This window comes from Nomascus leucogenys, chromosome 6 (assembly GCF_006542625.1).
Source record: "Nomascus leucogenys isolate Asia chromosome 6, Asia_NLE_v1, whole genome shotgun sequence".
Classification (NCBI taxonomy): Eukaryota; Metazoa; Chordata; class Mammalia; order Primates; family Hylobatidae; genus Nomascus; species Nomascus leucogenys.
The window spans coordinates 22,756,276-22,782,625 of NC_044386.1; the positions used below are offsets into that span (position 1 = coordinate 22,756,276).

At 35.0% G+C, this 26,350-nt stretch overlaps 1 protein-coding gene across 2 annotated transcripts in view; it reads right to left on the reverse strand.

Moving 5' to 3' along the window:
• CDH10 (cadherin 10) overlaps positions 1-26,350 on the reverse strand; it is a 155,057-nt gene that overhangs the window by 7,430 nt on the left and 121,277 nt on the right. For both annotated transcript variants that reach the window (XM_030813936.1, XM_003263183.2), the window contains exons 6-9: positions 17,463-17,650; positions 15,563-15,816; positions 10,807-10,943; positions 4,475-4,596 (exon numbers count right to left, since the gene is read on the reverse strand). In XM_030813936.1, the coding sequence (XP_030669796.1) occupies positions 4,475-4,596; positions 10,807-10,943; positions 15,563-15,816; positions 17,463-17,650 (701 nt within the window). The remainder of the gene's footprint in view (positions 1-4,474; positions 4,597-10,806; positions 10,944-15,562; positions 15,817-17,462; positions 17,651-26,350) is intronic.

Genomic DNA, 26,350 nt, shown 5'->3' on the forward strand with positions numbered 1-26,350 from the left:
ATTAATAAAGTCAAAATATTGTCAACTAACACTACTTAAGATGTGTCAATTCAGTGCAAAAACATTTCTTGACTGATTTCTTGTCTGTCAAATATACTCTTAAGGATTTCATTTTCAAATAATGATTTATAAGAATATATTGAAGAGGAAAAAATAACATAAATGGAATAACATCAAAAAAGACAGTAGACTACTAGAAATCCTTAGTCATTAAGATTAATATTTTAACATTCACATACAGACACAAAAAGTGACGGAAATGTAAAGATAGGGCTAATGGCCTTTGAAAATGGAAACTCAAATGTTTCAGAATAAATATACATTTCCAACTGTGTATTTTCCCTCAAAATAAATTTACAAAGTATAATTTCAATTTATTTTTATGGATCAAAATAATGCAGTTCAAAAAACAAATGGTGACATCTTTACATATATCTATAAGAAATTTTAAAAATTAACATTAAAATCTTTAATTAAAATGTGTTATTTTAATCAAATATTATAGCACTACTGATTTAAAGATCAGTAGTTAATTTATACATTTTCATTGGATATTATAAAAGGGGTAAGTCAAACTCATAGAGATGACACAAACAAAATAGAATCATGTGTTGCAGAATCTGTATTACATTAAAATATATTTTTATGACCTTAAGGCTTTGCTATTGCAGATGGAGGCACTTACATCCTTTACAAGATAATAGGTCTTTTTTCATTTAAAATATTACTTCTAGTGTTCAATTTCTTCATATCCTGAATTTGCCTCTCAATCTAGTCTTCCTTTCCATTTTCAACCATATGTTAAAAATCACAGAGCTTTTGTTTTGGTTAAATGTGCCATAAAGACTGGTAACAGATACCAGAACTTGGCAACAAGGAGGTAAAATTATTTTCCCTGGCTCTTTCTATAAGCACCCACTGTTTTGTTTTTGTCCTGGAGACAAACTCATTTTGGTCCATTTCCAATAAAAAAGTTTGCCACAATTAGGAAACAAACAAACAAAAACTTGTGACTTCCAGTATTCATTTTGAGCATATGAAGAAAAGTGCACAGAGAAGTCATTTTATCTCCTTAGCAACAATATAATTGATTTCTGTTTTCACTGGGCTATTCTAAAATAATCTTAAATCAACTTGAGGAATGTTTCAGTGATCATATTATTACAGTGTCTGGAACCATGAATGGGTTTTAAGATATTTAAAGTTAGAAAACTGGTTAAGTTTTAATATGTTTTAGCTTTTTCTATGGGAAGCCTTGGAGTTTCCGTTAATGAGAACATTTCCTTTGTGCTGGTAAAATGCACCCTTTTGGCCAGGCGCCGTGGCTCACGCCTGTAATCTCCGCACTTTGGGAGGTCAAGGTGGGCGGATCACAAGGTCAGGAGATCGAGACCATCCTGGCTAACATGGTGAAACCCTGCCTTTACTAAAATACAAAAAATCAGGCAGGCGTGGTGGCGTGCACCTGCAGTCCCAGCTACTTGGGAGGCTGAGGCAGGAGAATCACTTGAACCGAACCCAGAAGGCAGAGGTTGCAGTGAGCAGAGATCACGCCACTCACTGCACTCCAGCCTGGCAACAGAGAGACTCCTTCTCAAACAAACAAACAAAAAAAAAAAGAAAGAAAGAAAAGAAAGAAAAAGAAAAAAAAAGCAAAAAAGCATCCTTGAACCCTTTTCAGTTGTTTGTTAGGGAAGTAATAAGCATAGAATTGATTTCTATTTTCACTGGGCTATTCTAAAATAATCTTTTTTTTTTTTTTTTTTTTTTTTGAGACGGAGTCTCGCACTGTCGCCCAGGCTGGAGTGCAGTGGCGCAATCTTGGCTCACTGCAAGCTCCGCCTCCTGGGTTCACGCCATTCTCCTGCCTCAGCCTCTCTGGGTAGCTGGGACTACAGGCGCCCGCCACCACGCCCGGCTAATTTTTTGTATTTTTAGTAGAGACGGGATTTCACTGTGGTCTCGATCTCTTGACCTCGTGATCCGCCCGCCTCGGCCTCCCAAAGCGCTGGGATTACAAGCGTGAGCCACCGCGCCCGGCTCTAAAATAATCTTAAATCGACTTGAGGAATGCTTCAGTGATCATATTATTATGGTGTCTGGAACAATGAATGGGTTTTAGGATATTTAAAGTTAGAAAACTGGTGAAGTTTTAATATGTTTTAGCTTTTTCTATGGAAAATATGTAATGGGATATTTTTGGTTTCTTAAAGGCTTAGTTGCCATTTGGTTTCATATTTGTTGTTAGTTGATATGTGGTTTGATAAGTCACTTAGATACTATTGAAGAGAAATAAAAGCAGCATATACAGATTTCCTTGGAAAATCTGTGGTATTAAATTCTTTCCATGAAGATTAAAATTATTAAAATGTATTTTATTTACTTAAAATATGGTTTATTGACTCCAGGAGTAGGCGTGAATGAGACAAGATAGAACGAAAAACAAAAACAGCCAGCCCTCTGTCCTCTCTTTTGCTGAGGTCCTCTGACTCTCTCTGAGATGGAAAAGGTGAAGGGTCAAGCAGCCTAGTTCAAGCACACGAGGGGACTACTAATATTACATCAGTTAAAAGTTGCAACATTTCCAAGGAGAAATTCCACCCTTAGATCAGAAAACAAGCAAGAGCAGGGAATGGCCATTAGTTTTATTTGTCACCTCATTTTGTCCACAACCAAATGAATGGATTATTTTCCATGTTGGTGTTCTAAGTGCTACTCTTAAAGAGCAGTTAATTCAGAGGAGTGTTGGGTGGACTGAGATACACCGTAAGTAACTAAAGCACACCTAGGAACCCTGACATTCTTCTGCTTTCCTAGGAGAAGGGGAGTCAGAGCTAACGAATTAATTTTAAAAAGGCTCTGAACAAGAATTTTATCAAATTACCACTTTGATTTTGCCTGCTGGGATGTCATAACCTAGAATCTCATCCCTTAATATATACCAGTTTAGTTTAACCAAGGCATTTTGCAGCCTATGAGGCCAAAGTGACATCTAACAAACTGGTCTTATTAGAATTTGCCTGTATGGGAGGCTATTGCACAGGCAGCCAATTCAACAAAAAATATTAATCATCCTCTTCCTATCAGGTGGGTCAAGATAGGCTAATTCCCTTTTTATTAAAATCATCTTTTGATTATTTTCCTTCAATATGCCAGCTGTTTTTTAAATGTCCAAAAGGTATGGAGACGTTGTGAGCCAGTTATAGTTAAAAAGAAAATAGGCAGAAGGAAAATAAACAAACATACTTTCTATTTTGTATATTTTGAATACATTTGTAAATCAGTATTTATAATGACTTGAATGCTCTGAAAAGATATCTTTTGAAAATCAAATAGAATAACCATAGAGGGAGCAATGTATGCAGCAGTAGCAAAGTGCGTAATTTATCTCTTAGAGAAAAGACTTCAGCTTATATCATGCTGAGCCTGCCAAGCAGAGGACGACTTGGAATGGTATTTTTGGGGCATGCACTGTTTCATTAAGTAGTAAGTGGGAAGCAGCTAAGTCATTTAAATGTTCCAAATTAAACATTTCCATAACATTTTCAAGTTAAAAAAATGAATCAAATTGCAGCAATTTTACCATATTCAAACAACAGACAGGCTATTGAATTCCTGTTAGAATCTTCAAAAAGAAGAATTTGAATTATTCCACAATATAATTTGCATAAAAATGTAACAATGACATTGATGTTTATAAAGAGTATCAAATAATGTCAAAACATAATACAATTTCATGATGGTTCTTTTTTTTAATAAAACACATTTGATTCCCAATTATTATTTATACCACGCAGCTTCCTTCTGTGAAGATAGCACTCAAACCAATTAAGAGCATCCTCTTTCAGCCGTATACACTGGAGCTTTTCAATCAACAAAATGAGTCCACTGAGGAAAAGACTTACAGAATTATAAACAAAGCTGATGCAGAAAAAATGTTTTAAAGTACTAAAACCAAGTCATTAAGCACTTCATATGTTGCTGTAATGATGAAATGCAATATGTAAGTCTAAGGAGCAAGTTCTGCTGCCCTGATGCAAAACCATATCTGCACACATCAGAATAGTGATTAAATATTCTGCTGCTCCCATACATTTCTCTCTGGTTTTCCACAGCATTCATCTTTCATTTCTCTAGCAGGTATCAGTATTTATTTAATGACACAGCCAGCGGTCTTAGGAGTTTGCCTGTCTTTGTTTTTGAAAATTTTGAAAGTAGCTATTTCTTCTTATGCTTCAACTTTTGTGGCAACAATAAAATTTTATTCATGCATTAGAACTTTACAAAGGAAATATGAAACCTGGTATATGGCTTTTAAAAATATTTTCACCTTTAAAAACGTCAGTTACGGTTTTTAAAAATTATATTGGGACTGTATATGAGTGTTTCCATTCTTTCCTCTCAGGATTTTGAAAAGAAAATATTTTGCATACAGTTAAAATCTTTCCATAGTTTTAATCCTGTAGGGGCTTACCTGCCCTGGTCTGGCATTTTCACATACAAAAGTTTCATAGAACACAGCAAACTGTGGGGCATTGTCATTAACATCCAAAATTCTCACAAAAACAGCCACGCGTGTTGTCTCTTTGGGATTGTCTAGAAAAGGGGAAGAAAAATGTTGTTTAGGAAGATAAATTTGTGCATCAAATTTAATTTATATAGGCATCTTGTGGATATTAAGTGCTCACATACAAAATAAGCATTGCAATCATTCTACTAACATAATGAGCAAATGCAATAAAGAAAATTACTGCAGAGCCTAATTAAGTAGTCATGAATTCAGTTATTATTGGGCACAAGGGTACTATTATTATTTTGGAAAATCATGTTAAAAGTACAAGTCAGTATAATTGAGTTCACACTATATTGGTGTCCTTATTGTCCAAATATATAAAATAAGAACACTTATTTATTAAATCCTTGTTATATTTCATTATATATCATTTAATTTTTACCTTTTTTTTGGATGAAGAAATAGTTTTTTGTTGTTGTTGTGTGGGTTTTTTTTTTTTTTTTTGAGCCGCAGCAAGATTTATTGCTAAGAGCAAAAGAACAAAGCTTCCACAGCGTGGAAGGGGACCGAGTGGGTTGCCTGAACAAATAGTTTTAAATAAATTGGTAACTTATCTAAGATCATTCGCTCGTAAGTGGTAACTGTTATAAAACCTATGTCTGTGACTACTTTTATCACCAAAATGTATTTCAACAACTGCTCTTAAATTTCTGTTTGAAAATTCTATTATATAGCTACTTATTTTACAAACTAGTTGGGAAATTTATGATGAAATATGAAGATTCAAATATTTTATTAGTATAATTATTGCTGGTACCATCTCAACGTTCTAGCTCAATTTTGCATTACAATCTATTGTCACAAATTAGCTCGGTAATAAGAAACAGGATTCTAATCATACCTTTTGCTACAAATGCTGAAATCAACAGCATCAAAGTTCTCACATAAAAGGATGCATTTCTGGCTGGGCACAATGGCTCACAGCCGTAATCCCAGTATTTTGGGAGGCTGAGGCAGGTGCATTACTTGAGGTCAGGAGTTCGAGAGCAGCCTGACCAACATGGTGGAACCCTATCGCTATAAAAAAAATACAAAAAGTAGCCAGGTGTTGTGGCAAGAGCCTGTAATCCCAGCTACTTGGGAGGCTGAGGCAGGAGAATCACTTGAACCCAGGAGGTGGAAGTTGCAGTGAACCGAGATCGTGCCACTGCATTCCAGCATGGGTGACAGAATGAGACTCCATCTCAAAAAAAAAAAAAAGATGCATTTTCAAACTTGTTTTGATATGTAAATTAATAAAAATATAAATGCCACTTTAGCTTAGCTTTGAGTAACAACCCTGTATTGGTTATAATTGCATTTTTTCTATTATAGATTTTTCTGGGTACTTATGCTAGCTGAGAGTATATTTACATTTTAAATTCAGTTTATAGTCATCAGCTTTTATGATGTCAGTATCTCAGTCTTTGGATACTGTTAAACTGTGTAAATTTTGGAAAAGTGAAGCTGAAGAGCAATATAATGCAATAAAGACTATAAATAGCTGAAAACAAAACAAAACAATAGCAGAATAGCTAGGGGACAATGGCAACCTTATTAAACGGTCTCAACCAACATGGGCTGTGGATATCATTTAGCCTTGTAAAATTTATCTGACGTCTTAAGGTAATCTAAATAATTTTCAGATACAAAGGTAAAATATATTGTCACATACAAATAGGAAGTATATTACTACTAGAAATAATTTATATCCCCTTGTTCTCTCCATATAATTGAATGTTACTCCAATATTAAAATCAGCACTTAAAAAATGATATATAAGAACAGACTACTTAGCAGGGATATATTTACAAGGCTGAGAGAGAATAAAGAAAGGCAGACAGAATCGAAGTGCATTTATCCCTCTTTACAAGAGAAAATTTAAAATGCATCCTTTCTTCACCAATCCTTTTAAGTCTTACTGCAGTCTTCTGAACCCACGTGGATTCCGTTGTCTGGTTCTAACTTCTTATTTGCTAATATGTTGTTGCAAATTATCCACTTGTTAGTGCACCAGGAGGTTTAGGGTTCAGGCCCTGGAGTCTAACATAGCTGCTGCTTTGATTCCCAAGTTCACCACTCATTTTTTATGTTACTTTGGCCAACTCACTCCACGTATTCAATGTCCTGGTCTACTCAATATAAATCAAAGTAGAACCTGTAAGCTCACAGAGTTACTTGTAAAATTAGGAGTTAATGCGTGAAAATTTCTTATGAAAGTATCAGTTTAATGATCAGGACTCAATATTCGTTGACTATAATCATTACCATCATCTTTGTTATCATTATTATATCTTGTTCACTTTCTTACGTTACTTAAAAACTTATGCTTTCTCCACATAAAGTATCCACCTAATAAAAACACATTAATTAGCCTTCCTACCATTAATGTGAGTCTGAAGAGGTGTGCATTTGAGAAGAAGTGGAGAGAGGAGGAAAAAAAAAAAGGAGAAAAATGCTATCTCATTATTTTCCACTTCCTCTGTGCCAGACCATTTGCTAATACCCAGAGCCGTGGGGTTCTCTACAAATGGACCTTTTGCTATCTACTTGTTGCTATGGAGAAAAGTGGGAAGGTATGCTTCTTTCATATTTTCTGGAATGTGCTCTTTAACCTAATCATATAGTGAGTGGACATAAGCAAAATATTTCCTTTCAATATAAAGTCTTGACATAAAAATAACCCTTGTTGGTAACAATTCACTTTCTAATGATGCCACAGAGCCAGGAGAGACAAAAGTTTCATAACTAAAAAATTCCGTCGTCGGCCCCTTCCCTAACACAATATAGAGATTCTCCAGGGTCTTTACAAATAACTCAAGGCTCTTAAAATCAAAAGCTAAATCCACAGGGATGAATGTACTTTGTAAAGCATGGAGCCTGGAGCCACCTGTTCAAAAAACAGTGCTTACACTAATATTTTTTGCTGGCAGATGCTGTCGCTTATGTATAAATAAAAGTATAAAGTGTTCCAAGGAAGAATCAAACTGAATAGCAGCTGGCATGTATTTACCACCTGAGTTTCTCTCAAAGTTCTTCAGGGAAACTCTACTGTAGCAAGAAGGTATCAGCAATAAAGGATCTTAAAATGTATGTCCTAAGGTGAAGCCATGACGACGCATCCACAGGCCTTTTCATGCCTCCAAATGGAGAAATTTTAAATTATCTAGAAATCACAGACATTAGAAAAATATAACTGTTTTACCTGCTTTGGGTGAGAATTTCTGTGAATAAGAACTACAGTATAGATACTGGAGTTCTTTAGTCATAAACTTAGTTCTATTGTCCACAGAATGTATTGCAATGATTATAGTCAAATTTTCAGATGTAATGAGAGGAGCTCTTTGGTTTCTATAACAAATATGCCCTAAAATCCCAAGTTTATTATGAAGTCATTGATTGCGACCTTAATTTTAGCTGTTTTATTCTCCACATGGCTTTGGTTTTTTTTTTTTTTTTGAGACGGAGTCTCACTCTGTCGCCTTGGCTGGAGTGCAGTGGCGCATCTCCGCTCACCGCAAGCTCCGCCTCCCGGGTTCACGCCATTCTCCTGCCTCATCCTCCAGAGTAGCTGGGACCACAGGTGCCCGCCACTAAGCCCGGCTAATTTTTTGTATTTTTTTAGTAGAGACGGGGTTTCACGGTGTTAGCCAGGATGGTCTCGATCACCCGACCTCATGATCCGCCCGCCTTGGCCTCCCAAAGTGCTGGGATTACAGGCGTGAGCCACCACGCCCGGCCTCCACATGGAATTTTAAAATATTTTTGAAGAAGAAAAAGAGGAGTTATTCCGTGATATGATGCACTAAATAATTACCTGGAGTGCTGCCTGCCATATGATGTGATATATTTGCATGGAATGTAGAATTAAATCATTAGAAGCAAGGCCTTAAAACATATTGGTAAGAAGTACATTTGAACGTCATTGTGTCCTGCTCAGGGCGTGATGTATGACACACTTACTGTAAAGCCAGTGTTTAAAGTCTAGTAGAAAAAATTCCTTGTATGCTGTTTCCCTCTCATCCTCGTTGCATTTAACGCCCAGAACAGAATAATGGGATCCTGACTGTTTGTGGTTTGGCAGGTAGGCATTTTTGGCAGTTGTTCTACAGATTGATTTTATTTGAGGACAAAAAAAAGATTCAGTCCTTTAAAAAAAGAAGTAATTGGCTTAGCTTTTTACAGAATTGTAATTACTTCAACTAGCTTTAGAGGTTAAATCTCACAAAATATCTGTAAGGGAAAATGCAATTCCTTGTTCACTAGGCTTGAACAAGGATATTGAATCAAGCAGAGAGCACAATCATGATTCTGAAATGACCAGATTGGATCATGTTAGGTACATCTAACTATGGGGATGTGGATACAGATAGAAATAAAAGCTTTCCTTAAAAGAAAAACTTGGAAATATTTAGTTAGCCTGAAAATCAAAAGCTAAATCCACAGGGTATTTAGCTTTTATATGTCAAATATAGCAATTATATGGAGAGAACAAGAGGATATAAATAGATATTTATATCTCACTATGAAAAAAATGGATCATTTGAAAATAATCTGTATTTCAGGGGCAGATGTAAGAAAGACGCTAAATCTATTACTTTGTCCTGAAGCTTTTAGTTCATTGCTGATGATCTGTCTAGCCTAATTCAATTGTTCTGGGACACGGTGATTCGGCCCCATCCAATGCTTTGCCTCCCAAAGCCTGCAGTGGTTACTTCAAATAAATAACTTGACCTTGATACATGTTTGTGGATTCAGCTTAGTATTATAGATCTAAAATTTATGGGCTTAATTTTAAAAAAACGATTCTGTCCCTAATTAATGCTTATTTTAAAAACAGGTCAAGAGTTGCTCTATACCACATACATCACAACGTGGGAATTAGAACATTTGAACAGGTTTGCATGTACCTGTGCTGGCAGGGCTGGCTTCCTGGGCATATGACCCAAGCAGTTCCACAGGGCCTTACCCTTAAAAGAGACTCTTGCATGTTTTAATGCTCCATCTCACATTTCTTAATTTACTTTTAACAAGCACCTGACATTTTCATTTTACAATAGGCCCCATAAATTGTCCTAGTATGGGCAAGAACTTTCATTATTAGAGACAAATGTGGTTTGAAAACCATCAGGTTTTAGTAAATAAAATTTTGTAAATTAGCTATGGAATTAAGTAATGAATCTAGAAATGGCATGGTTTCAAATCTCAGTTGTGCCACCTCTGACATAACTTTGGGCAAGTTACCAAAGTTCCCAGAGCCTTAGTACCTTCTCTGTTAAATGAGGATAATAAAAATATTAGAAGAAAATAAATTCTTTTTTTTAGAATGACACCTGGCATATATGATTAATGTGAACTCTGATTAACAATATATACCTGGGATTCCTCATCTGTAAAAGAGAAGTAGTAATATGTACCTACAGGCTTGTTCATAAGATTAAATGGTATCATATGCATCCAGCATTTAGCATAGATCCTAATTATTAGTGTGCAAGTGACAAATTTAATACTTCTACTTTTTCCACAAATGATAATATTGTTAGTCTATAATTCAAGCTCATTTTTATTAGTTAATATTAAATATACATTTATATATACGGAAAGGTGGCAAAATATGCCATTTTGGCATAAAGATTATTTTGAGTTAAAGGTACTAAAAAACACTGAAAAACAGCAGATGTAAGAAGGGTGCTCTGCTCCTCCCCTTTTCTTCCTGAAAGCAGGAGATAAAACCTCCACATAGAAGATGTCCTCTCTATACCAGAAGAAAAGTAACATTCTTATCATCAAAAATGGTAAGTGAGGCCAAGACAAGTCCATACAAATGATTCAGATTTTGCTAACAAATTTTTATCTTCATTTATGCTCTCCATATACATTTAATTACTTTTTCACTATTGCCTCTCTTTGTCATCCTAGTATAAAAACATTTCAGTTTTCACGGTGGCATGAGCCACCGTGCCCGGCCTGTTAATCTGTTTTATGTCAATGTTATTATGAGGCTCAGCCAAAATCTCCAAGAAGGCAGAAATAAAAGTTTTGCATCTTCTACCAATACTATAGGTATCCCTCTATGTATCGATGTAGGAAATATTGAAAAAAAGTATCAGCGCTGAGAAAATTACAATTCATCTGTCCAATGAGAATGCATTATTTTAAATATAAAATAAAACCTATAAAATATGTTAAACTACATAAAATATATAAACATAAACATATCTAGATATATGTTAGATATATAAAATTCATCTTACTGATTTCAGCAGCAATAACAGTAAGATTATGCCACTGAGATAGTTCACGGTCAAGAGGTTTTGATGTATAAAGAGATCCATTTCCTGAATGAATGTTAAAGATTCTGTCAAGGTCAGTATGGCGATCCAAGGAAAATCTGAATGTGGAGGGCAAGAAAAAATACATGGTAGCATTATTAATAGTTTGCAGAAAAAACAGTTAAACGCAAAGACACACATATCACTGATAATTACATGAAAGAACACAGTGCTGATCTGGAATGTAGATTGTTTGAATGACTTTTCCTAGTTGCACACATACATTCTCCTCAAGGCATAAATTGGTACTTTGCTCTGCATTTAAATGCTATTCTTCTGAATCCTTGTGTTATTTAAATTATTGTCTATTGTCATATTCATTCAACTGACTTTGATATATTTGGTCACAAAACAGTTGGAATTACAGACAGTTACATTGCCAACTGACTTTATTTGGTTATTGGAAGTTCTGCTGAAGAAGAATAATACAAAGATTTATTGCAAAAGATCATTCCCGGAAGCTATATGTTGTTCTTGGAAAATTGGAGACAATGTTAGTTTCATCATAGTAATAGACTATCAACTTATTATGGTGTTTAGTAGCTTCATGATATAATACTCATGTAGCTTCAGTTTCCTAGCCATGTGTATCATTATTATACATATTGCTTTTAACTTGAGATATTTTAAAAATAGAAAAGTCTGGATGGCCGGGCGCAGGGGCTCACGCCTGTAATCCCAGCACCTTGGGAGGCCCAGGTGGGCGGATCATGAGGTCAGGAGTTTGAGAGCAGCCTGACCAATATGGTGAAATTCCATCTCTATTAAAAATACAAAAGTTAGCCGGGTGTGTTGGCACATGCCTGTAGTCCCAGCTACTCAGGAGGATGAAGCAGGAGAATCACTTGAACCCAGAGGCGGAGGTTGCAGTGAGCCAAGATTGCGTACCACTGCATTCCAGCCTGGGTGACAGAGCAAGACTCCGTCAAAAAAAAAAAAAAAGAAAGAAAAAGAAAAGTAGTTTGGGATAAGAGTTTTTAATATAGCTGTGTTTTTAATATATCTGTATCAAAGTCTATATGCATTTGAAAAACAACAGCAAACTATCCTGCAACTTGATTGCCAGCATGGTGTGCTGGGTGTCATTTTAAAGCCTAAAACTAGACTAACATTCTGGTTGATGTAGTTTAAATAGATCCCATTATCTTTATCAAACTACATATCTAACATTAATATATTAAGAAAATCATTGTGTCTCTCCACTTGGAATAATTATTTTATTACTGAAAGATCTAACATAAATTTCACCTCTTCCTTGTAGCCTCTCATGATGATGTAAAGTGGAAGCTATTTGTCTCCTTCACTCATAAAGCAGATTTTACCACCATCTTTCCATTTACCACATTGTATTAGGAATTAATTTCATCTCACATCTCAAACAGACAATAAAACATGAAAACACCAAGTGTCAAACTCTACTAGTCACTCAGTGAGTATTATTTGATTATCATCCTGAGTCTTCTTTTCTAACAGACTGAGAACTCCTTGAGAAACATGTTAATATCTCTGATATGGTGATCCACAAATATTTGTTAAATGAAAGAAAGAATGACCTAATTAACTGGCATTTTGGCAAATAATAAGGTTCCTTACTTCTGTAGAAATATGACATAAAGTTGAAAAATATAAATCAATAAAAGCGTCTGCTGTCATGCATCACTGATTTTGCTAAATCCATTTCATGTGTGTTCTTTCTTAATTATTTCCTGTAGTTCAGAATGAAGAAGTAATGATAAAATTTTGAACATTATGTGACATTACCTTGCAGATACACAGAGATCACAGCTCTTTTTCAAATATGATTCAAAGTGTATAGTTTGCAATTCTGTATTGGAAAGTTATATGTGTTAACTTTCATTTTCCTTTCTAAAATAATTTCCAGAACACACATTTTAAGAAAATCCCTTTGGTTACTGTATTAACATTCACAAGATGTGACACAATTTATAGCATGTCAAGTATGATCCTTCCCATAATGACATATTGCATTAGTAAGGCTATTCTATTTTTTTTTGTTTTTTTTTGAGACAGAGTCTCGCTCTGTCGCCCAGGCTGGAGTGCAGTGGGGCGATCTCGGCTCACTGCAAGCTCTGCCTCCCGGGTTCACGCCATTCTCCTTCCTCAGCTTCCCAAGTAGCTGGGACTACAGGTGCCCGCCACCACGCCCGGCTAATTTTTTGTTTTCTTTAGTACAGACAGGGTTTCACCATGTTAGCCAGGATGGTCTGGATCTCCTGACCTCATGATCCACCCACCTCGGCCTCCCAAAGTGCTGGGATTACAGGCATGAGCCACCATGCCCAGCCTATTTTTTTAAATATATATGTTCTATCCAAAGAATGACATCCAAGAATATTCATTAAATTTTCTACATCAAATTAGTATAAAGTCAAAGTATACAGCAACTTTAATGGCAAACCCTCTGTCATTGATGAGCAAGGGAGCTATTATTTTTGCTATAAAATGTATAATATTATACCTAAGAGGATTACAATATACATAATATAATATACATAACAGGAATATAATATGTATAATAATATACACAAGAGGATTCTTTCCTCCTAGTCTTTGGACTTGCATCCTCATTAACCATTTTATTTTAAATATCCACAGATATATTTTGACATATAATAATTATATGTCTATAGGAGGATTTAAATTCTATTTCATTGTGTGGAGAAATATCTTGGTATTACAATTTAAGTATGCCACTTGATATACATTTAGATAACAATATTATATTTTATTTCGTAAAGTCAATTTTAAAATCTGAAACACAGAAGACAGCCTGCTAAACCTTAGAATCTCTGCCAAGAAAATGCTTGGTAAATATTTAATGAAGAAAATTAGGCCTGTGTGTTGGTTATATAAAACTTTCAAAGGAAAAAGAAAAACAAAAACACAAGGAATGCAGCAATATAGATGTTGGTAAATGAATTGGGGAAGAGGCATTTATGGGAATATCATGCTGGCATGTACAGGTTTCTTCTGCCAATATGTAACCTGTGATGCTGTGTGTGAATATAAGAACACATAATTATGTGAAATTATAGAAATTAAATGTAACATAGGTATTCATAAAATACATGTCTTCACTTGAAGATATGGCAGACCCTATAGAATTTTTAACTGGTTCAAGTCATATGGCATATAAAATTAGAAGTTTCCTGCATGTGCTGTGGCATATGTAGGACAAAGATAAGAGTGCACTCAGAAAGTGAACAATGACCATCTGAACTCATACTTGACTGGTTCACGTAGAAAATGAGCAAGGAAAATTAGCCTGCAGAGATTTAGAAAACAAATGAAATCCAAAATACAAGATGGACTAATGGATTATAGTAAGTGTTCATTTTCATGCTGAATAGTGTATGTCAATATATGTATTTCTTTAAAGTAATAGAACAAGTGTCATTGAAACATTGATTCTTTTTAATTTTCAGGAGTTCATCACATCTCATCTGTTTTTAAGCTGTCATAAGAAGGAAAACAAGAATTGAAAAGACTCATCTTTCTAGAATGTTCTCATATTTTTTGAAAAAGGCAGAATAAATAAATAACATAAAACAGAATCCTCTCAACTTTGATGGCTGTGCATCAGGGGAGTTTCTAAAATCATAATATAACCCACATTGCAGCATTGCAATTATTTTCTTTTTTTACGAAGATAGGGTGTTGCTTTGTCACTGGAGAGCAGTGGTGTGAATGAAGCTCATGGCAGCCTTGACCTCCTGCGCTCAAGTGATCCTCCTGTCTTAACCTCCTGAGTGGATGGGACTATAAGTGTGCACCACCATGCCTGGCTAATTTTTTATAGAGACAGGGTCTCAGTATGTTCCCCAGGCTGGTTTCGAACCCCTGAGCTTAAGCAATCTGCCCAACATGGCTTCCCAAAGTGCTGAGATTACAGGTGTGAGCTAGCACATCCAGCCTACTTTATCACTGTTAAAACTTCTCTCATTCAACCTTACATTTTATTTAATAACTTGAAAGCACAAAGTAGTTTGGTTGCACTGTAAATGCAGAGTTGACATAGTACCCTGGGTCTGTACCAGGGATCAGAACAATAAACACCATAAGGAGACAGGCAGGTGTAACAAGCAAGGTTTCAGTCTAAAGGGCATGATAAAAAGAAGAAAACCATGAAGCTTGTGCATGCCCTGCCCCAAAAACATTCAGAGGCAATTTACTAGAAATGCCTGTGCTCACCATATTTGTATACAACTTACGGAAGGACTCTTGTATCTTTCATCGCATTAAATGTTTTAAATAGAATTTCTTGATCTGTATATGTATTTCTACTGCTTTTTTTTCATTTTAAACAACATTTTGTTTTCCTTTTTCCTTTTTTTTTTTTTTTTTTTTTTAGAGACAGATTCATCTCTGTCGCCTAGGCTGGAATGCAATGGCACAATCTCAGCTCACTGCAACCTCCGACTCCCAGGTTCAAGTGATTCTCCTGCCTCAGCCTCCCAAGTAGCTGGGATTACAGGCATGTGCCACCATTACCGGCTAATTTTTTGTATCTTTAGTAGAGACGGGGTTTCACCATGTTGGCCAGGCTGGTCTCGAACTCCTGACCTTGTGATCCACCCGCCTCGGTCTCCCAAAGTGCTACGATTACAGGCGTGAGCCACTGAGCCCGGCTTTTTTCATTTTTCAAAGGCACACTTACCTAATGGGGCTGGAAATAGAATCTGGGTCCCTTGCCATTACAGTACCAATGATTGTGCCCACTTCAATATCTTCATGGACTTCAAACAGATAGGAGGACCTACTAAAAACGGGAGGTTCATCCACATCTTCTATAGAGATTTTCACTATGGTAGTATCTTTAAATGGTCCTAGGTAATAAAAACGGGGATCTACATGGGTGTTTTCTGCTTCGACTTTCAGAGTATAAAGTCTTCGGCTCTCATAGTCAAGTGGCTGTATAAAAAAATAAATCATCACATTAGAGTGAGGGAAATTGGATGATATGCTCCCACCCAGTTACGATGTGATTTTTAAGTTGTGGTTGAATTCTCTTACACAGTTCATTAATTATACATAAAAAAGACTAATACAAATAATATAATCTTCATGTTTCATTTAGGATTCAACTTTTACTTTTTATGCATTCAATTACTAATACTTAGGAACACAGGAAATTGAGACTTTAAACCTTGGAAAAATTGGGATGGAAGTTGAAACTTCATCTTGAAATCTATGATTTTTAATATTAGTATTTAAGACTTTTCAGCAAAAGAAAAAATTCTCTACAAGAATAAAATGAAAGTATTTAAATAGCAACACTATAACATTAGAACTGATTATGCATGCTTTTTGTAAATTTATATCTTAAAGGTGGTACCATTACAAAAATTGGGCTAATGGATGTTGTATGTGTTTGTGTGTGAATGTGCATGTGCAGAGGTGTTAGCTACTGCTAAATTTTTCTAAGTAAATACATGCAGTTATCTTTTTACATCTATGCCATGATGTTTCCATTCAATGTAATGGGCTTATGATATTATAAAAACATTATGAAATCTTGGAGACTAATATACAACTTTCAAGTTATGTCAAATATTCAAGGTAAGAAAAACCTTCTGTAATAAGAAAAAAATTTTGATAGTAATTTGGTAAATAGGTCACATGATGAAACAAAATACCTTAAATATTCATATAGTTTAACTGTCAGAAGTATAAAATCAACTATTTTCTATCTCACTTATTCTAAAATGTATGTTTTGTTAACAGATAAAAGACATTGTTAGTTCAGATTCCCTCGACCTTTTATTTTTGTTTCAAAAAGAACCAGATTCTATTCGTGTTACTGCTGCTATCTGGTCTGAAAAATGACAAGACAGCTGCTTTCCCATTTGCTAGTCACTGTCCATTTAATAACAGTTGGTTTTGTACTTTGTACCTTGCAAAAGTATCTCAGGATAGTTTAATTATTAACTAATGCTTATGTAGTTACTCTATGTATGGCATTTCATTAGGATCTAAAGTTTAATGTGCCTTATTTTTTTCTCATAATGATGGCACTGATGCTACAATAAAAAACAGGTTACCTTTAGATTGTATCACTGAGCATATGTTAGCAGAAAAGTTTAATTTATATAGCAGAAGGGAAAATGTGAACAATTAAATTATGTTCCAATCCATGCTGTCTCTTTTATTAGTAACTCTAACTATTGCTTCATCATCTGGATAGATGGCATCGGACTTTTTATATCTCCAACTGGGATGATATATTGCCATTACTAGGTATTAACTACACATTTTAAAATAAAACAATGTGATTATGATGGGCTTTTATTAATGTGGCTTAGAAATATGATCACACATATATTAACTTGCCTTTTATATTTTCTAAAATTTCAGGTTTCCTGTCTCAATCAACCAAAACATGTGGTCAAAATTTTCAAGGAGCTCTTTGGCTTTATGTCTGTCTTATGTATGCACAGTATACATCACATTGTTGGAAAATTAGAGTGGTATTTCCCAATGGATAATTCATGAGTGAAAAGTATATAATGCAATCCCTACTCCTGAAACACACAGATATTTATATGGATGCTGTGTACCTTTTTCACAGTTATGATGCCTTCCTGTGTGTCCTTCTCAGTCACAATGTCAAACATATCAGTACCGTCACCATCAATAATTCGGTATTCTACTTCAGCATTTTTCCCCGTGTCAGCATCAGTTGCTTTGACACTTCCAATGGCTGTGCCAACTGGGGAGGATTCAAGAACTCGAAGATGAATAGTGTCTGTAAAGTATAAAGAAAAGAAGAGAGAAATTTCTCAACAGAATAGCCAAAAGCAAAACATGTACGAGGCAATATAATAGATCTTAAACTCTAAATCAGATGTTGACAAATGATGAATACACATAATATGGATAACATTAAGGTCCAGGAACTTTGGGGGCTTTTGTCTGCCCATATTATCAATAGTAAGGAACAAATCCTAACAGTAGGACAAATTCTGGTTTCAAAATAAGTATGTTCATAAAAAGAAACGAGTTCATATCTTTTGCAGGAACAAGGATAGAGGTGGAGGCCATTATCCTTAACACACTAATGCAGGAACAGAAAATCAAATACCACGTTATTACTCATAAGTGGGAGCTAAATGACGAGAACTCATGGACACAAAGAGAGGAACAACAGACATTGGGGCCTACTTGAGGCTGGAGAGTGGGAGGAGGGAGAGGAACAGAAAAACAATAACTACTGGGTACTAGGCCTATTACCTGGGCTATGAAATATGTGTCTGTACAACAAACCCCCGTGACACAAGTTTACCTATGTAACAAACCTGCACATGTATCCCTGAACCTAAAATAAAAGTTAAAAAATGTTAGTATGTTGTCTGTTTATTTTATTTTATTATTTTTTGAGATGGGTGTCTTGCTGTGTTGCCCAGGCTGGTCTGAGCTCAAGCTATCTTCCCATCTCAATCTCTGGGATAGCTGGGATTAGAGATGCAAGCCACTGCACCAGCCAAGCATGTATTTTTTCATTGCATAGATCTGCTTTGAGTGCAGATATGTATTTATGTGTGTTTACACAATCACAACAAACCACAGGATATACAGTGAATGTTTCTATTTAGTTGTGTTTACTATGCTATATTTAGTTATTTACTACTCATACTTATTTCGACTGCATGGCAGAACATTACAAAATCCAATGAAATCAGCCATAATGGGTAGGAATTCTACTTCTACTTGTGACAGCAGGAACAAAGGACAGTCTGCGGAAAAAATATAAAGATGCCCTTCGCAGTGTCAGAGTGAAAACACTCAATACTGACAAACTCCCCTTCATTCCAGAGAAAAACAAAAATTTATCTATGCTTTTGGTGTACCTAGATGTGCTTCCAGCATAAACAACCTCTACTGCTAATGAGATTTATGTTTCAGCACCTGATCATAAACTACATATTTCTGATGGATTAATCGACCTCACGTACACTTCTGATTATAGGACCTTCTTGCTCATAAACCTTAAGTAATTCTCCTTAATATACATAATAAAGTCCAGACCTCTTAGCTTGTCACATTCTTGCCTGAATATATCTCTCCTATATCATTTTGCATTTAGTCACTTCCATGAAAGATATGGACCAAACTGGGCTTTTCAAAGTTTTCTAGTCAAAACTTAATTGCCTATATTACTATTTCTTCTTTCTTTCTCTCTTTTTTTCTTTTCTTTTCTTTCTTTCTTTTTTTTTTTTTGATGGAGTCTCACTCTGTCACTCAGCCTGGAGTGCTGGAGTGCAGTGACGTGATCCTGGCTCACTGCACCCTCGCCTCCAAGGTTCAAGTAATTCTCGTGCCTCAGCCTCCGGAGTAGCTGGGACTATAGGCACCTGGCACCACACCAGGCTAATTTTTGTATTTTTAGTAGAGATGGGGTTTTACCATATTGGTCAGGTTGGTTTCGAACTCCTGACCTCAGGTGATCCACTTGCCTCGGCCTCCCAAAGGGCTGGGATTACCGGCATGAGCCACTGTGCCTGGCCCCTATATACTATTTCTATATTTCTCATGCTATTTCTCTCACGTAAAATTCCTTCCCCTTATCCTCATGTTATCATAATACAGTTTACCAAATCTGAGAAAATGGCACTGTTCAAAGCTGACTGTTTGTTGGGCTATGCCAAGCCAAAGAGAGAGGCCTCAGAAAAAATGAGCCAGCAGACACCTTGTTCTCAGGATTCTAGTCCCTAGAATTGGGAGAAAATACATTTGTGTGGTTTAAGCCACCCATTCTGTGAGACTTTGTTGTGGCAGCCCAACAGGCATATACATATGCTACATGTTGGAAGTCATTTCCTAAGAGGCATCATTAAAACTCAGTTTCCATCACACTGCAGTTGATCCCTTAGCCTGTATCCTTCATTTTTTTAATCTCTGGTAACACACCACTGAAAGCAACTCTCAACTCATTACTTTGCTACCATCTTATTGGTTCTCTTTGCCTTTGCTGATTCTTCTTGGAATACCTGTCCCCTGGATATTCTGATGGCTCCCCTGTTCTCTTCCTTCAGTTGTCTGCTCTACGGGGACCTCCTCAAGAGCTTTCACTAATAGCTTAACTGAAAATAGCCTTATCAAAAATAGTGCTCACAATCACTTCTCCTATCACCCGTCATCACCAGGCATTCTATTATCTACTTACTTATTTGTATGGAACATAAGAATGTAACAGAAAACAGGCACTTAGTATTTTATCTAAGGGTTCATTTGAGTGTAGTAGCCACCATATCATTATTTGTACATTATTTTATGCAATAAAATAAATGATTTGTGTATTGTATATTGTATAGAAGCTTCCTACCTAGTCTATTAGCTCCTGTGCTTGGCCAAATCAAATCAATTCATACACACTCTTAGTCCACATTGCAGCCCTGTTGCCCCTTAAAAGCATTCATATTATCAAGCTTTACTCAGAGTTTCAAAACTCTTTGATCGTTCCCATTATACTTAAAAGAAAATATCCACAGACTGACCCGTCATAATTTAGATCCTATGTCCTGTCAGTTTCTCTCAAATTAATACTATCCAATTATCTTGGTCTCTTTTAGCTTTGTCCCACAAACTTTTCCTACCTCAACATTTTTTCCTTCCTTATGAAAGATTTTTGACACAACTCTGCCTGATAACCACATCCTCTTTTAATATACTTCACTATGATTCTACCACGGCACATCATAAATTCTAACCTGTTGATTGCAAGAACTTTCTTTAAAAAATTAAATTTTATACAAGTGGCACTTCAATAAACGAATTTATTACTCCTTAGCAAAGGTGACCTTTCTAAAATACAAAAACGATATCACTACCCCAATGAAAGCACTTATTGTTGATGGTAAGTGTTTAATTTCATTTGGTGTATAAAGTCTTATAAAATTTGATTTCTGCTAAAATCTTCATTATTCCTAGTATCTATTCTCAAAGCTAGAGCAAACAGGAAATGCAGCCACAACTTTTTTTTCAATTAATGAGTTTTCAATTAAAAATTTTAAATATGAGGAGTATTTAAAAAAACAAATACAAATATATGGATGATTGGATTGATATATATATATATATACATATAAAAGAATCTGTACTCTCTAAATGATGTATTCAAGTTGTATATATATATGTACATATATATATATATATATATATATATATATATACAGATTCTTTTAGAGCTGGCATGAAACATTTAATCCAATCTAACCAAACACTAAGTTATTACACAAGTTTAAATACATTTTAATAAACCACTATTCTACTAAATAGTCTGACCATGCCACAATTAAGTTAAAAGTTAACACAGAAAAGATAAACTCTAATCCATATGTTCCTGAATATTTTAAAAGAATAAAATTGAAAATAACAGACAAATCAAGATTGTGACTATTAGAAAATATTACCAACACTTATGTGCTAATAAAATTGAGTACTTAGCCTTAGTGGAAAATTCCTAAAAATAATTCAAAATATGCCAAAATCTACAAAAGAGAAAATCAAGTATGATTTAAAATATTCTACCCTTCCAAATCCAAAGAGTTCACTCAAACAGTTTTCAAGGAACATTCATGGAAAAGAAAATTCCAGTCTTATGCAAAGTCTTCTTGAAGAAAGAAAAGTGGGGCTCCTGTCATAACTCATGAGAATGGTATTACCCTGATATAAAACCAGACAGGAGAAGAAGAGTCCAATGGGCATATAGTGTGGTCAAAATTTAGGCTGTACCACATGGAAATGTATAATATTTAGTAAGTTTATTTAAAATTTTTTTAGTTTACAATTACTTATGTAAAGTTTAGCTTACTATAAATACTATTCTAATCATTTTACTACTAACAAAATTCCTGACTTTGTTCAAATCTCATCTTTGCCATTAAAGTCATTCTTCTTTTCTGGAGATCTCACTTTGCATTTGATTGTCATGTCTCCTCACTCTCCTGCAATCTGTGAGAATTCTTTAATCTTTGTCTTTCATGACTGATATGGTTTGGCTGTGTCTCCGCCCAAATCTCATCTTGAATTGTAGCTCCCGCGATTCCCACGTGTCATGGGAGGGACCTGGTGGGAGGTAATTGGATCATGGGGGCGGGTCTTTCCAATCCTGCTCTGGTGAGAGTAAGTCTCATGAGATCTGATGGTTTTATAAAGGGGAGTTCCCCTGAGCAATCTCTTTTGCCTGCAGCCATGTAAGATGTCCCTTGCTCTTCCGCCATGACTGTGAGGCCTTCCCAGCCATGAGTAACTGTGAGTCAATTAAATCTCTTTCCTTTATAAATTACCCAGTCTCGGGTATGTCTTTATTAGCAGCATGAAAACAGACTAATACAACGACGCTGACACTTTTAAAGAATACTTGTCAAGTTACTGTGCAGATTGTCTTTCAATGAGGGCCTGTCTGATATGTTCTTGTCATTAGATTAAAGTTGTGCATTTTTGTCAAGACTATCACAGAATCAGTCTGTTCTTAGTGTGTTATATCATAGCAGGGAGTATCCAATGTCAATATGTCTTAGGACTGATGATCTTCAGTCAATTAAGGTATTTCTGCCAGTTTTCTGCTTTGTTAAGTTACCATTTTTTTCTTCATAATTAATACATATCTTGGTGAAGATATTTTGAGTGTATGCAAATATCCCATTTCTCCTAAAAAAATGCCCACTAATTTTAGCATCAATCAGTGCTCTTGCAGGCAACAATTAATACTGCCATTTACTAATAGTGATTTTCAATTTTCTTCATTCAGTTCCACATTTATTGTTTGAAATTCTTCTACAAGGAAAAGCTGCCCCTTCTCTCTCATTTATTTTTACTTATGCTTTTATTTATTTAGATCAGTATAGATTCAAAAACATTTATTTTGTTTTATATTATTGATTAGAATCTAATAATATGGTTATTTATTGTTTTCTGCAAATCCTTCCAGATTCAGCCATTGGATGATTTTTTTAGGTTGGCTCTGGTGCCTTTCAACATGTCTCCATCATTCTTTCAGCATGCTTCCTTAATTTCTGGCATCACAAAATGTTCCAAGTACATCTTATATTTTTTGTGCCTAAGCCCTCAAATCAAACAAGTTTCCATATATGCCTGGTTGCTTCTGCTTGAGAAAGAACCATAATTGTTTAATATAGTGTAGTATTAAAAATTAAAAAAATACATAACTCTTGCTTCATAATGTGTAAATATGTCAAAATATGTACATGAAAGTATTTATTTGTATTTGAAATAAATCTAATTATGTATTGAATGTAAAAATCTAAATAACAGCAAGTTATTGTTAACATGTTAACTGACTTTCATTTTAGAAATCAACATAGCTGCATCCTTGAAAAGGAATTTTGAAATCTATGATTTTTAATATTAGTATTTAAGACTTTTCAGCAAAAGAAAAAATTCTCTACAAGAATAAAATGAAAGTATTTAAATAGCAACACTATAACATTAGAACTGATTATGCATGCCTTTTGTAAATTTATATTTGTAAAGTAGTCACACATTTTTGTTTAATTATTATTGCTGAAAAAGGCCTACAACTTCATTTCTTGGCATGAAACACAATTCTAATGCCCAAACACTGGTCAGTAATACCACTATTTTCACATTGATATAAACTACATTTTCTTAGAGATTTGCTGTTTCTAAGTCTGAAGAATTGAAGGGAAAGTGGGAATAGGATTTCTTCTTGAGACCAAAATTAAGTGAGATATCAAAGATTAATGGGACTACAGAAACATACAAAGAAACCAATGAACTTGCCTCCACTGGCCAACATTTAGAAAATTTGATAGTCAATAGGCGAATAATAATTCAGGTGATTAAAATACATCGAATCATATGTGGTTTTTGACAATGCAAGTTAAATAATTCAGTTCAATATCTTAGTGACAAACAATTAATATTTGTGGATTATATGTAAAGATAAAGATAGTTGCATGAAGGTGGTAAAAAAACACAAGTCCAGATTGAAGGGAAATGAGATCCTAGAGAAGTAAGTGAAAAGCTAAAAGCTTTTTTGGCCTGGGGATATTTGCCATTTTTACAACATTTATCTTTATTTTTATGGCCTCTTGAAGCAAGGAGGGGATAGACCAAAGTCTAGGTTAGCTACAAGGTTATTTACTGAAGCTGCAGATAGACTCCACAACAAACTAAACCTAACGAGCTCTGCACTAGGTTTAAGGGCGACCCAGATGTAAGCCACCCTTGACAACATTTTAGATTCATAGTGTAGGCTCAGATAACCCTGGTAATATCTATTTTTACAGACACAGAAAGCTTTAACTGCTAGGGGAGAGGGTGACACTGTGGTATCCACAATGGATTGGGATGAAGAATCATAAAGCAGTCTAAAATTACTTGAGGGAGATTCTGCGTACACAAAAGAAAACCTCTAAGCTTGTCCTAACTAAGAGGACGTTTCCTGGCTGCTTTTCCACAGGCCTTTTTCTCCCAAGTGTCTTTTGCAAAAGTGAGGGGCATTAATATCTCTGAAACGTTTATTATATAGCTCAGTGAGAGTATAGTTGTAAACATTTAGCTCGTAAAACCAAAAAGGAATGAAAAATGATGGCACTAGTTACTCTAAAATATACAACAACACATCAAACTCATGTTGGAGAGAGAGACAGATATACACACACACACACACATATATACATACATATACACATATTCACATATATATACACACACATAAATATATTTATATATACATGCATATACATAAATATATGTAAATATATAGTGTGTATATATATATATATATATATGGATATATAATGGACAGTTTACCAAGCTAATAAATCTTTAATATTTTAATGGAATACCTTATTCACCCTCTTCAGTAAAAATAAACTTTTGAAATTTTCCACTGAGGGCAAATTCAGTCCTGCCACAATGTTGCAGGTTTTCCTGCCTCCAAGATCACAATATCTCCCCTTTCAATGAATATCATGTTTTTTTCCCCCGTTCTCTGCATGTCTCAACATAATGCTTGCACTGAAAAATATTAAGTCATATCTGTATATTAATAAAGTTATTTTATTACAAAAGGCAGCTTTGACCTATATGGGAGAAGGATCACACTGAGATGGCAATTTCTAAGTTTATCTTGCAAGGGACTAATTTTGATTTTTTGACACGTGTACTTTTTTTTTTTTTTTGAGACAGAGTCTTGCTCGGTCACCCAGGCTGGACTGCAGTGGTGCGATCTTGGCTCACTGCAACCTCCACCTCCTGTATTCAAGTGATTCTCATGTGTCAGCCTCCTGAGTAGCTGGGATTATAGTTGTGCAACACCATGCCTGGCTAATTTTTGTATTTTTAGTATAGATAGGTTTTTGCCATGTTACCCAGGCTGGTCTCAAACTCCTGGCCTCAAGTGATCCACCTGCCTCAGCCTCCCAAAATGCTGGTATTACAGGCATGAGCTACTGTGCCCAGCTCACATGCAAAATTTGAGTGAAAAATTCTCAGTCTGCATCTTTTTTGGTTTTCACCAGCAATCCTAAATTTATAAAATAATTTTTAGCAAAAGTTTAGTTTATAAAACAATGTAGATCAATATTTTAATGATCTTCAGTTAGAAAGGGATTTCTAAAACAACAAAACAAAATTTAAAAAGGTTGATAAATCAGTCTATACTCAAACTAAAACCTTCTATAAAATAAAGACAATGTACAGAAAGTGAATCATTTTACAAATAAAGAGAAGAAGATAGTTTCAGCACACATCTTTACAAATACAGTGTGTTTAAAGATCCCTAAGAAAAGGCAGAATAACCTAGTAGAGAAAATAGTCAAGGATGTTGATAGAAAACAATTTACAGTGGAGGAAACATGAAAGATCAATAAACAGAGACAACTATCCTAAAATTAAACCAGGCAAATGCAAATTAAAGCCAAGATGTGATACCATTTTACACTTATGAAATTAATAAAAGTTAAGTCTGACAATCCCAAGTGTTAAAAGTATGTGGTAGAATAAAAACTATTATGTAGAACTGATGGATGTTATATTTGACACAATGACTTTGGGAAATGTACTTTCCTAGAGCTGCTGTAACAAAGTAACAAAAACTAGGTGGCCAATAACTATAGAAATATACTGTCTGACAGTTCTGGAGGATACAAGTCTGATAAGGACATACTTTTAGAGAATCTTCCCTTGCTGCCTCTGCTACTGGAGTTTGCTAGAAAGTCTTGGTGCCCCCCAGCTTGTAGCTGTATCACTACCATTGCATAGCCATCTCCTCCCTGTGTATTCACTTGGCCTCCCCTATTTCTGTATCTTAATTGCTCCTTTTCATAAATATACCATTCATATTGGATTAGGGCTTTAACTCTAATAACCTCATTTTAAACTATTTTCTCTATTTCCAAATAAGCTCAAATTCTGCAGTACTGGAGGTCAGTAACTTGACATATATGTAGACATAGGT